Source organism: Camelina sativa, chromosome 2 (assembly GCF_030686135.1).
Source record: "Camelina sativa cultivar CO46 ecotype springtype chromosome 2, ASM3068613v1".
NCBI classification, from domain to species: Eukaryota; Viridiplantae; Streptophyta; class Magnoliopsida; order Brassicales; family Brassicaceae; genus Camelina; species Camelina sativa.
Genome location: NC_141881.1, coordinates 4,080,025 through 4,093,749, shown reverse-complemented (window position 1 = coordinate 4,093,749; position 13,725 = coordinate 4,080,025). Strand labels below are relative to the sequence as shown.

Here is a 13,725-nt window from a genome sequence, read left to right as displayed (position 1 = left end):
GGTACTCCTGTGAATCACCTCCCCTGGCCCCGCTTGCCGACACTTGATCCATTCTCCCGCTCCCATAACCTCTCTGGCCACCTTGGTTCGCCACTGTCATCTCTTCCCGCTTCCTTTTACGCCTTTGCTCCAACTGCCTATCCTTGTTTGGAATGCTCTGCTCCAATGTCTCCTCTGAACGAACCGCTGGACTGACCACCACTAACTGTGACCTCAAGTCATCCTCTATCCCAGCTGCAACCTCAACCAGCTCCGCCCTCGTGGCATAGCTCCTCACTCTGCACCGTGTCCTCAAATCATCTCGCAAAGCCAGCAAGAACCTCCGCACCTGAGCCGACTCTGGCTCCCAAGCCCGGCCTGCATACCCCACAAGCCGACTGAACTCTGCATCCAGTTTCCGCACTGTACGGTCGCCCTGAGTCAAACCCAAGAACCGTGCCTCCATACGATCAAGAGCCTCCTGAGGAAAATACTTGGAGTTAAACTCCCCCACAAAATCTCCCCGAGACATACCCCGCTGCACCCTCTGTGCTGTCACCGACCTCCACCACACACGAGCATCTCCTGACAAGTAAAACACTGCCAGATCCACCCTGTACCGGTCGGGACACCTAAGCGAAAGGAAAATATCCTCCATCCGCTCTCGCCACTCATCCGCTACACTCGGATCGGTACTTCCTGAGAATTACCCGGCTCCCACATGCCGCAGCTGCTCCATCATCCGCACATACTGTGCATCCACTACCTCGGCCCCCGGCTGCACACCTGCCTGCAAACCCGCCACAGGCTGCACCACTGGACCCTGCCCACCACCCACTGGCGGCACTACTGGACCCTGCCCACCAACCACTGGCGGCACTACTGGATCCTGCCCACCAACCACTGGCGGCACAACTGCTGGAAGTCGCTGCAAAACCTGAGCTAGCAAGTCCATCAAGACATCCTCCCTGCCTGGACACCTCCCGCTGCAACCCCCACACCCGGGGCAACACCGTGACCGACACCGGGCCCATCCGCCCTGCCGTCACCCAAACCAGCCTGGTCTCCAGACACACTAGGATGAACCTGTGACTCCGCCACCTCCTCACTGGCCATGCTCTGGGCTACACTCACACTGGCCTCAGGAACCTGACCTCGTCCCCGACCACGACCACGACCACGCCCACGACCACGACCGCGACCCACAGCACCCTCTCTAGCCATCTGCACTACCCAGAACAGAAGGCTAAGCACACAATTCAAAAACCGCACATAGAGTACACATCTTACCGTGGAATCTCATTGAAGGCTCGAAGAGGATGATACTAGGACTCTATACCGCAAACAAATTGACTAACTACTCATAATCAATTCCATCACACAACATCATGCATCAATCAACAGGAAAATAATTCCACCAATTAAATTCTTAAACCGCTCTAACTCATTCACTTAACCATCCTAGAACCGTAAGGGCTCTGATACCAAAATGAAACAACCCGACCCCTTTTTTTTTTCTTTTTAATAATTAAATACAAGATATAATTAAGTATCCCATACTACTTAATTAAACAAACCAACCCACACACGGTAACCAACCAATAATAAACCAACATCCAATTACATGCACAGCGGAAACATATCAATAATACAAAACCAATACAATAACACTTCTATCCATTCTATCCAGCAACCTAACATATCTCTATCCAAGGTTCCATCCTAAACAATATAACAAAGACCAACAACACACAAACGAGACCCTAGTTCATCCTCCTCCTCATCGCCATGATTCCACGTCACATACCTGCACACCACAAACAACAATTGAGATGCGTAAGTATTATCATAAATACTTAGTGAGGCCGTCCTCCCATCTACTGGGTTATACACACAAGCATATGAGACCCTCAAGTTTAAGCAAAACAAACAACACACAACAATACATCAAACCAGGGAATCAAGTCTCGACTGAGACCAGTGTCGACCGATGCCTCACGGTGTCGATCGATGCTACAAACAATGGTGTCGACCGATGCTAAACAGTGTCGACCGATGCCACTCCAAATTGTATCGACCGATGCTTCCTAGTGTCGATCGATGCCTCCTCTGCAGACACGATCTGCGCGAAACCGAACATCGAACTCTCCTTCCCAATCATCTCGAATCCGTCTCAAACTCACCCAATTACCTCAGAAATCACTGGGAATCACAAAAACAACGAACCCAAGCAACAAAACAACACAAACAGCAAAGAAAACACACAAACAAGAGAGATCTCATGCTTAGATCAACCATGGTCAAGCACTCACCTCAAGAACAGGAAGATTGGATTGAGAAACGTGAAAAACAACACCTCCAGAAGCTCCCCCTTCGTTTCCAGCAACAGCTAACCCTCCTACAGCCTCAGATCTCTCCAAAAACCCCAAGAACAAACCCAGAAAGTCACAGAAACGTTTTCTCTCTTTTCTCTCTTTCTCTTTCTCTCAAAAGCGGCGACTACCAACAAAATAACACGACCTAGGGTCGTTTTCCCCTTTTACACACGATTTAGGGATTTTAATTGAACCAAACCGAACCAATCGACAATTAAATCAAACCCGACCAAACCGGAAAAACATGGTGTCGATCGATGCCACCAAGGGTGTCGATCGACACCCACACCAAATTTACAAAAATTGGTTCGCGGATGTTACAACACGCGCTAACAAAGAATCAGGGGAGTCTAACAACCGCCAAGCCTGTTTAGCTAAGAGTGCTTGATTAAACCGACCAATGTCTTTAAACCCCAGACCACCCTTCTCCTTAGCCTCACATAACTTATCCCACGCTACCCAGTGCATCTTATTTTTATCTTCACTTTCATTCCACCAAAAGCTTGCCATGGCACTTGTTATACAGCAACATTGATGTTTCGTCAACCGGAAACAAGACATAGCATACACAGGTAGAGCCATAGCAACTGACTTCAATAAGACCTCCTTCCCTCCCAAGGATAATGTTTGCTTATACCATCCACCTAGTCTAGACTGAAGTCTATCGGTGATAAAGTTAAGTAAGTCTCTTTTGGATCCACTAAAACACTCCGGTAACCCCAGGTATTTACCAGTCCCCCCCTCTTGTTCAATGCCAGTAAATACCCCAAGTAACCTCTTCATATATGGATCCATCTTCTTCCCAAAGGTAATAGTTGACTTCTGGAAATTTATTTCTTGCCCTGAAGCCTGCCCATACAGCTGTAGACACTTCAAAAATTCAGAACATTCTTGAAAGGTGGCTTTACAAAGGAAGAGACTATCATCAGCAAAAAGCAAATGTTGAACAGACGGGCTAGCTGCCGTTAATCTCATTCCAGTTAAACGCCCCTCGTGTTCTGCTCTGTTCATGATGTGAACCAAAGCCTCCGCACACAGAATAAATAGAAAGGGTGACAGCGGATCTCCCTGCCTAATGCCTCTCTCCGGTTTAATAAAGCCATATGAAGCTCCATTAACCAGCACAGAGTAAGAGACTGACGTCACGCAGCTCATGACCCACTGAACCCATTTGATATCAAACCCCAGAAGGAAGGAAACACTTTCTCATACAAAAATTTGACAATTAGGCATTTATAGAAAGATATTGGGAAAATTGTCATTAAAATTCTCAAGTCTACATTTTCGTTGATTTAAAGCCCGAACTCTGTTTTTGGAGGAAAAAAATACCAATTATTTGTTGACTTCCAAATAAATCGCAAACTCTCGTTGACTTAGCCATTTGAGGCACAACGTTAAGTGGTCAAACGGAGAAATTAAACGCGGTTAATTATCCTGTTAACGAGATCTGTTAATATCAAAACGACGCTGTTTATAACACTCTAAAACCTCCAAATTGAGAAATCGATTCTTAATATCTCCAATTCACAAACCCTAATCGATCTAACCCTAATCAAACATGATATCTTCGATGACTGAAGAGAATCCTGGTCGACCGTTCTTCCGGTGTATAACAAAAAGAGATCTGGAATCTTCTCGTCATCGAAGATATCTTGTTTGATTAGGGTTAGATCGATTAGGGTTTGTGAATTGAGGATATTAAGAATCGATTTCTCAATTTGGGGGTTTTAGGGTGTTATAAACAACGTCGTTTTGATATTAACGGATCTCGTTAACGGATAATTAACCCCGTTTAATTTCTCTGTTTGACCACTTAACGTTGTGCCTCAAATGGGTAAGTCAACGAGAGTTTGCGATTTATTTGGAAGTCAACAAATAATTGGTGTTTTTTTCCTCCAAAAGCAAAGTTCGGGCTTAAAATCAACGAAAATGTAGACTTGGAGATTTTAATGACATTTTTCCCGAAAGATATTTGAGAAATAAGCATTTTTCTCTCTACTTCTCTAATACAGATTTCTATTAGAGAGACCTTTAGTAATATACTTTTATATCTTTTTTATTTTTATACCATTTTTTGTGTGAAATTATATATACAAATAAAAACAAAACAAATTTGTTATTGGGCCTGATATTTTTTTTTTGTTTATGAGCTTTATTTATCCAATAACAAATATATATTTATAATTGTTTATGAGTTCTTTATTTTATATTTAGGCTATAGTTTTGAAAGAGAAATAAGGTTTAGATTTTATAGATTAGAGTTTAATTTTGAAAGTTTAATTTTAATCATAATGATATTTTGAAACTTTAGAGATAATATATATATATATATATATTTAAAATTTGAGTTTTCTATTTTACATTTAGAGTATCATTTTGAGAGAGGTATGATTTATATTTTACATTTAAAGTGTAGTGTTGAGAAGAGTAGGGTTTAGAATTTATAGTTTAAGGTTTAATTTTAAATCATGATGTTATATTTGAAACTTTAAAGATGATATGTTCCATTTTAATACCAATTTCTTTTAGATAGATTATGAGATTGTAGAGTTACTAGCTTGTACACCAATCAAAATCACAATACAACACTCCAGATGGTACACCAGACCTAGATGGTACACCAGACAAAAATGGTACACCAAACCCAGATGGTGCACCTGTAACAACCCGTCCCGTGGATCCCACTAGCCCTCCGCTAGCTGCCCCAACGGACCGTCCGTGGACCCTGCTAGCCCTCCGCTAGCCGTCCAAACAGACTCCAAGTTGGCCATGCAGGGCATCGATCCTAACCCATCATTGTGGATATCCCAATCCATCAGTAGGTTATTGGTGCGCCAGGCGTTCCTCAAACCCTAGTCCTCACCCTTTAACAACCTTCCCACATGACAAGCTGTCACCAATTGATCTGTGATGGGTTAGGATCGATGCCCTGCAGGGCCAACTTGGAGTCCGTTGGGACGGCTAGCGGGGGGCTAGCAGGGTCCACAAACGGTCCGTTGAGGCAGCTAGCGGGAGGCTAGTGGGGTCCGCGGGACGGGTTGTTACAGACCCACACATAAAACTCTCTTTTAAAATATGTAGGTATATTAGTCTTTTTCTTTAATTTTTGTCTTATACTCTATCTCACAACATCTCTATCTCACAAAACATAAAAGTGCCTAATTCTCCAAATTTTGTTTAAAAAGTGTCTACTTCTCAAATTATTTTAAAAAGTATCTAGATAACTAATGGACTCTTTTTTTTTTACTTGGATTTGAGACTTTGAGGCGACCTGATATTTTTTCCCTCTAAACTTAAACTAAAATTTAAATATTTCTTTTGAACAAATCCAAAAAAAAATTATATTTCTTTAAACTGATTTGGTTTTGTTAATTATATTCAGGGATGATGGGGATGACTTGTATGCACAAATGGCTAAGATATTGAAATGCACAGAACATCTAATTTCGTACCATCATGCTGGTACCTGAAACCGTTGGACATTCTATAACAACCATCACATTCAAAGGACTCAGCTTCATTTGTAACTAAAGTAAGACGTTTATGGTGTAACCAAGTCGCCTTGGTCCAGTGGTAAAGGGAGAAAAGTCCCGCCACCTGGGTTCGAGTAGCATTGGCCACGGGGGTTCGAGATTTAACATGGTTTCTTCTGGCTCCAGTAGATTAGTCTTTGGGCCTGAGAAGCCTTTAGAATCACTCCTGAGTTATCAAAAAAAAAGACGTTCATTGTGTAGCACATGCCATTTCATTCTAAGGAATCCATCGCAGTTCTAATGGAGATTGAAGTCACAATCCATACAACTGTAGAAGGATTGGAGATATATGGGATGGGTGCATGCCCTGCACCACTTGATGTCGTTAGAAAGAACAACATTAATGTGGAGTCTTTGGTAATGCTCTTTGTGGCTAAAATGTTGTATTGTGTTTTCATCTATTAGCACCTACGGCTCTATATCTTCTTTTTCTTCAGGTAATCCTTCGAGTTCTTTCCCGTTCCACACATCTTCTCTAAGAGCACATTTCGAATGAACGATATAGTCAGGACACCGCTGATAACAATGACAAGAATAACCTCCCCATGTCCAATCAACCTTCTGGTGACAAACTCCACATACAAAATAAACAACACCAACAAGAGAAGTTCGAGAAATGCGGTGATCATGTCGATTGATGTTTATACGGCGTGGAAGGGCTATACAGTCATTGTGGATCATGAAATCACATGTACAACATCTGTAAGGGCTTCGATCTCCCTTCAGCCCACAAGCATCACATGTAAAAGAATCAACCTCGGGATAAGAGTAAGTTGGTGATCATGAGTTTTCAAATCCAGAAGAGATTGTTGTGATGGATTTAAAACACAACGCATATCCAAGGTGAAGTTACAAGAAGAGCAGTGATAAAAGAATTCATCAACCTCTCTTCAACAAAGACGACATTTCCCATCAGAATATTCTGGTGATTTACCCATGAGAAGCTTAAGAGGGTGCAAATGATGGGAAGAGTGGTTTACCTCTGAGGGGTGTTTTAACTTTGATGGGTGCCAAACGCAATCCACATGGAAAGCTAAATCACATTGATGACATTTGTATGGAAAGTTGGAAACCCATAACCATCAATGCCACATTTTAGCATCATGTTAAATTTGGGCTTATTTTGGGCTTTTAACTAAAAACCAATTGACAATTAGTAGATTGACCCTAACCCTTTTATATATTAATGATAGTGTCTTCAAACATCAGATGTGAGACTTGGATTGTATCCCAACAATCTTCCCTTCAAACCAAGGACTACATGTGGGATATTAACACGCCTCCTCGAAATGATAACTCCATCTCAAACCGATCCCACTTGGACCGATAATAAACCCCTTCTTGGGCTCCCATTACTCGGGTTAACAAGAAGCATGTCCGTATCCACTTTTCTAGGTCCACCAGAATTTTAACCTTAGACTCTGCTATCATGTTAATCTCGGGCTTTACTATACGCTTCCAACTCAAAACCAATCCTTCTGAAAAGGGTGATTTTGTGGTGATGTGTCTCAGAATTGTCAATAACCTCTGGTGGTGGGTACTTGGCACAGTATAGATCCACCACGAAGTCACAAGTCTCACAACAAAAGAGCTTCTGAACGAAGTACTTGCAATCTCTATTCCTTCCACATAAGTTGCAATCCCAAATTCGATAGCTTTCAAGTTGAAGAGTGCAACCAGGGTGAGACGGGTGCTCGATATATTTGGAGAACTCGCCACAATTCTTGTGTACGAAAAAATCGAAGGTTTTGCAGTAGTAACCATCACTGATTACTTCCAAGCGTCCGCAACAATCACCTCTCCTCAGATCAGCCCAAGGCATCATAATATGCACGTGGATGGGTAGTGACACTCCCTCAGAATCCATGGTTGAATGATATATCAGACTTTTGAATTGGTAGTCTTTCATTAACAATAAAAATAAAAATTTTGGTTGAATGATAGTGATAATACCAAAGAAACATTTTCAAAATCACAGCGCAAATGTGAAGAAAAAAAATGATACACCACATACAACCATAGTTAGTCTCGTAAAAATGAATATTTCCTTTAGAAAATAATACAACTTTGGATGTGTTTCACAAACAAAGGATACATGACATGTCCATAATCATATCCCATATGAATCAAAAACTAGTCTTTAAATTTAAAGAAAGTTCAATGACTCAATAAACAGAAGAAGAAGAAGAAGAAAAAACTCACAAGTAATTGGCCAACCATGGAAGATCCTTGTTGTCTTTCAATGCAAAAGCAACATCATCGCTTGGAAAATTCAGCTGCAGCTTCTGCAGTCTATGCTTCTCTCCAGGTTCACAGAGAATGATTCTGCATTCACCAAGATCACAACCGATTTTGAGAAGAATGTCCCAACCCGGAAAAGCTTCCCCATTGGTTAAGCAAATAGACGATATTGTGGTTGCCACTCTGTCAAAGGTTGTCTCTGCCATTCCTGTTTTGTAAAGCTCATGAACCATAGCCGTCAAGAATATCTTACTCAGTTTAGATACACTCTTCATAACTTGAATATGAGGTGCCTGAAACATCTCTTGAATAGCTGCTTCAACATCTCCCATAATCACCAGCTGACTCTTTGCGCTTTTGTTAGTCTTTAGACGGTGATCCGCTACTTCTGCAGCACGCCTGCATATCTCAAGAGCACGTCTTGCATCTCCTGAAATCGCAGCTACTTTTCTCGAAGCAAATTCAATAGCTGTCTTCTCGAAAGCATCGATTCCGTTCAGCCTTGTAGAAATGATTTCTTGTAGCTGAGTGTGGTTATAAGGACCAAAACACAGTCTCTGTATTCCCATTCTGCTTGAAATCCGAGGAAGCAACTTCTCTGGAAGATCCATAGTGTTTGCTATTCCTAACACAATCAATTTAGAGTTAGGCTTGGTAGGCCAATCCAGAATGTTGTATAACACCGACTGATTTCTAGTGACTAGAAGGTCAAGTTCGTCGATGAGAAGTATGCAAGGCTTGTCATCCTCTTTACCAATATTTTTTCCTTCTGCAAACCTCTCATTCAGAGAGTGCAAAGCTTTCTTCCAACCGACACGATGACCACTCAATGCCTCATAGATAACACTGTAAATGTTCTCAGGTGAAGCCAGCTTAAGACCATTGATCTCCACAAAGCAATATGGACTTACATTTCCAGCTTCAACCTCAGCCTTCAGATTTTTCATCACCGATAGCACACTAATAGTCTTCCCAGTACCGGGAACACCATGAATGTACATACATCTTCCTAAACACTGATCATCCGAGATTGAACCCTTTATAAACGCAGTAATCTCTTCCATTTCTCTGTTCCTGCAAGGAAGAGACTTAGGACGTGTAGCCAACAACAAAGTAGCTTTCGCCTTTTCCAACTCAGTCTGCTTATGACATCTCACATGTTCAGGTATCTGCTTTGCTCCCACTTTCTCAAGCCCAAAGAAACGACCTTTACGAGAATTCGCACCTCCTTTCACACTCGTTAAACCTCTCTTACTCTTTGAATCTCCACGAACACTCTCTTCATCTTCCTCAACCTCCACCTCTTCATCACTATCATCAACCTCCTCCTCTTTCCTACCATTCCACTCTTGGTCACTATCAGAATCTCCATCAACCAATTCAGCCAAACGCTTAAAACTATGCCAATGCACATCATACTCATACTCACACAAAAACACATCATCACCATCATTACTCGCCTTTGAAAACTCCTTAGGACACTTGACAAAACAATGCCTAAGAACACACTCCATTTCAATATCAGCAAAATCATTAGTCAAATAAAGCTCACGTTTCAGATTATGAGGTTGCCTCCCCGAAACCGTCTCTTCAGGTATCATATACCACCTAACCCTAATCCAATACACACCGTCACCAACCTCTTTCCACAACTTCTCGATCCGAGCAGCCCATAAATCACTAGAGAGAAGCTTCTCCCTCATAGTCCTCGCTAGTTTCTTCCCTTCTGGTGGCTTAGGAACAACAAGTGTTTGACTTGGACCACCAGACTTCTTAACCTCACAAAACTGACAGATCCAATCACCTTCAGGAACATCCTTCAATGGTGGTTTCAAGCATTTCAAATGAAACCCACCTAAACAATCATCACACTCAAGCATCACATCATCACTACCACCTGATTTGAAACAAATCTTACAATCTTCAATCTCTGGATCTTCTTCATCCGAATTCGCGTCTTCTCTTCTCTTCACATAAACATCATCGCCGATTTCGAATCCGGTCTCGTCGAATTCAACTCTATTGTAATAAACTCTCTTCTTCGTCTTCGTCTTCTTAACCTCTTCAGATTTATTTTTCCTCTTCTCCGTTCGATTTGGGGAAACAGGAGAGAACGAAACTTCTGAATCTACCTTCGTCTTCTTCGTCGGAGTTTTCAGACTCTGTGGTTTCTTCGGTTTCTCTGAAACGTCGTCAACCGATTGTTTCCTCGGCGGCGCTCGTTCTCGTTTCCGAATCAGATTCATTTCTTCCTTCGATTCGTTTTCGGGAACATCGATTGGTTCGTTACCCAGATCGATTCTACGGGAGACATGTCGAGCGGATCTACGAAGAGGAGTGATAGTTTGTGGGGTTTGAGGAGTGAGTGACGGAGATAGATACGATTTGCGATAGATGTTGTTAGTTGTTGGGGTTTTGGTTGGGGATTTGAAGGTTTTGCTTCTTGGAGTGGTGGTGGCCATTGATGAACCAACGCTAGGGTTTCTGGGTGAAGCAGAGAGAGATGAAGATGAAGATGAAGAAGGAGGTAGAGAGAGAAAGGGGAAGAGAGGCTTTTTTTTACTCTGAGAAAGTTTTGGCGGGAAATGTTCCCTCGAAGAAGAAACTAATTTTTTATTAACTTAACAGAGAGTCATTAATGTGGTAAGAAATGTGTGTTTACTTAATTAGAGGGGGTATTAAACTCATATTTTAGAAGATTTTAAAGTATTTTTAAAATTCTTTGTTATTCAATTGATGATTTTTAAAACTCTTTTAAAATCCTATGTTATTCAACTTGAAATTTATATAAAATCATTTAGAATGATTCACAATCTACTGTTATTCAATTCATAATTTGTAAAACTCACTTAAAATCTACTGTTATTCAAAATATTACAACTTTTTTAAAAAGAGCTACTTTGAATGATTTTAAAAGACTTTGTTAGCTTTTTTAGTTGAAAAATATGACTTATACAATCACACCCTTTTAAATGGGATTTTGAAGGATTTCTAGAAGAAGAAAAAATCAAACCCTGTAAAACTCACACCCTACGTACATGACACCACCGCCGGAAAAGAACCTTGTCCTTAAGGTTCTCATGAAGTAAACAGGTTCATATCTTTCATACGTTGCATCAGTCACGAACTTGTTTACTTCTCGTTTCAGCCATCGTAAAGAAGATAGAAGTAGCTTACCAAGGTTTCTCACGTTGACGTGATTAACTTTGATAGTTACTGCAGTGACCTCTTCTTTTGATGTCGAGAGTTTTTGTTGAACTGAAACCACCTTGCCCACTAACCTCCACACGTCGACCATCGTTCACTCCCTCGATGAAGCCGTCTTCATCGTAAACGTCATAGATCGATCGGATCATCATTGTTGTAAATATCGAAAACTGGATCACGAGAGCCCTCTTCTGTAACTTGAAGAAACTGCCTTTGATCCAAATAAAGCATCCACTTAACATGACACCGAGGATCTAAATTTGATTAAGAAATCAAATTGGGGCTCTGATACCAAATGAAGCTAATTTCAGTCACTCTTCAAAGCTAAAGAGAATTGCTCATAAGAACAACACAAGAACAAAAGTTTCTTAACAATATTTTCTTCTTGTTCGATTCTACAATAGCCAAGATGCTTAAATACACATAGGAAATTTGGCCCTTGAATAGCCAATATTTTCTTCATGTTCGACACCGTCTCCATAACTCTCTGTGTTTATTGAACTCTTAACTTGAAAATTTTGGCTCTTGAATCAGTAGGGCTCTGATACTATGTTAGAAGCAAAAGCTTCTCTCTCACAAAGAAACAAAACAAGCGTACTTGTTGCTCTGTTTTATAGAAGATAGAACAGAGTATTAGAGAAACTTGTGATTTTATTAATAAACTGGAAAAACTTGAGTTTTACAATGACGAGACTATGATTTTAAATACTTAGACACAACCAGAGAAAGAATTGTGTCTTTCTAAATCAAACGTTGTAACTGCTACAAACGTCACAATGCTTCTAAGCATCGTTTAATACAAACACAACCTCTAGCTTAATAATTAAGATAATTAAACTCAATTAAATCCAACACACTTTTGGGGTATCACCACCAATGCGCTCTCCTGCACCTGCAATCTTCACAGAGAAAACCAAATAAATCTCCTATAATGTTTTCTCTATCTTCAAACAAATTGGAAACATTAGGAACACTATTCTGGCTCAGAGAGAGCATCATGCATTTAACAATCTTCTTTAACAATGGTTCACGAGTAAATCTCGGCATCTTGTACTTCCCTTTTTTCATTACCACTACTACGCCAAGCTCTTATAAAAAAAAAACTGTTCTTTTTGGTAAATAATATTCATATTTTATATAAAAAAGAAGTAGACAAATGGTGTGTTTTGAAATATTCTAAAATCACTTACAAAATCTCACTGATTCTCATTTCATTTTCATTTTCCTTAAATTAAAATCTCTAACAAATCATCAAAATCTTCTAAAATCTTACTCAAATCTCTCAAAATTTTAAAATATTAAAATCTAACCAAATCCTAGAAAAAACAAGTTGAATACCCCCCTCTTAGATGCAAATGATTTGTTGAATTTAAAGATAATTTGACTAATTAATCTTGGGTTTTTTCATTAAACTAAGGTCAGTGATTTTAATGTTGAGTCAGATTTAGTTAACAGGTGTAAAATCTGATATTACTTTGATTCGGGTTTTGGTGTATAATTTACACGTTTTTTTTTCAAATTAATTTTTTTAAGCTATGAAAAAAACTTAATTTAGTGTTATTAAGAAGTAAATCTATATTTTCCTAGTGTTATTAAGAAGTAAATCTATATTTTCCTACAAAAAAGAAAAGTAAAATCTATTTTAACGAAATTATGATTCACTCAATTCTTTAACGGTCTTATTTAGTTTGGATTGGTTTGACTCGGTTCGGTTAAATGTAAACGTAAACATCAAATGAAATCATCATAACCAATTTTTATAGTAACACCAATATGCTAAATAAAAATAAAAGAAAATTCGCGTTTGGTATTTGTCTTTTGCCCCAAAAAAAAAGAAAATAAAAATATCAGCAATATGGGTTTAGGCTCCGAATGGTAACCGCGGTTTTGGTAGTGCAGGACAAATAATTTAGTAGTGCGGTACTGTTCAACTGCGGTACGTGCGGGACAAATGTATTTGTGGGACAAGTGCGGTTACTCCAAAATAAGCGGTACAAAATAATGTTTGATTGGTGAAAAACAGTTGGCGGTACGGAATTTATATTATTTTATTAATTAGAATATAGATTATTTGTAGATTATATATATTCTAAAAAGATACTAAAAAAATTGTTGGAAAAAATATTCAACAAAATTATTATTTTTAATCGAATTTTTTTTACATAAGCACAAAAATAGGAAACAAATATACTAAGAAAATTTGTTGTTATGAATATTTTTGATAAAGAAATTCTTTTTCTATATTATTTTCTTTTTTGCAAACATTTTCTTTCGATTATTAAGGCTTTGTCATACCAAATAAACAATATATGTATTCACGTTTATTATTGTCATATAAATACTGGTTATTTTAAAAAATGAAAAAATGAAAAGCAAGCCACGTGTTTCCT

At 39.6% G+C, this 13,725-nt stretch overlaps 1 protein-coding gene, 1 non-coding gene and 1 pseudogene across 2 annotated transcripts; all 3 read right to left on the bottom strand.

The window, feature by feature from the left end:
* Nucleotides 1-5,881: 5,881 nt before the first annotated feature.
* Nucleotides 5,882-7,754, bottom strand: LOC109126307 (uncharacterized; annotated as a pseudogene).
* A 155-nt stretch (nt 7,755-7,909) lies between these two features.
* Nucleotides 7,910-10,787, bottom strand: LOC104717335 (origin of replication complex subunit 1B). Its single transcript, XM_010434893.2, has one exon. The coding sequence runs from the start codon at nt 10,588-10,590 to the stop codon at nt 8,086-8,088; it is 2,505 nt and encodes an 834-aa protein (XP_010433195.2). The 5' UTR covers nt 10,591-10,787; the 3' UTR covers nt 7,910-8,085.
* Nucleotides 9,506-9,582, bottom strand: LOC147948233 (small nucleolar RNA snoR28). Its single transcript, XR_015586414.1, has one exon. It is a non-coding gene; the product is annotated as a small nucleolar RNA snoR28 (small nucleolar RNA).
* Nucleotides 10,788-13,725: the final 2,938 nt, after the last annotated feature.

What these genes read in the sequence shown, in the direction of transcription:
- LOC104717335 (XM_010434893.2), bottom strand. Translation starts at nt 10,590, where the DNA reads ATGGCCACCACCACTCCAAGAAGCAAAACCTTCAAATCCCCAACCAAA.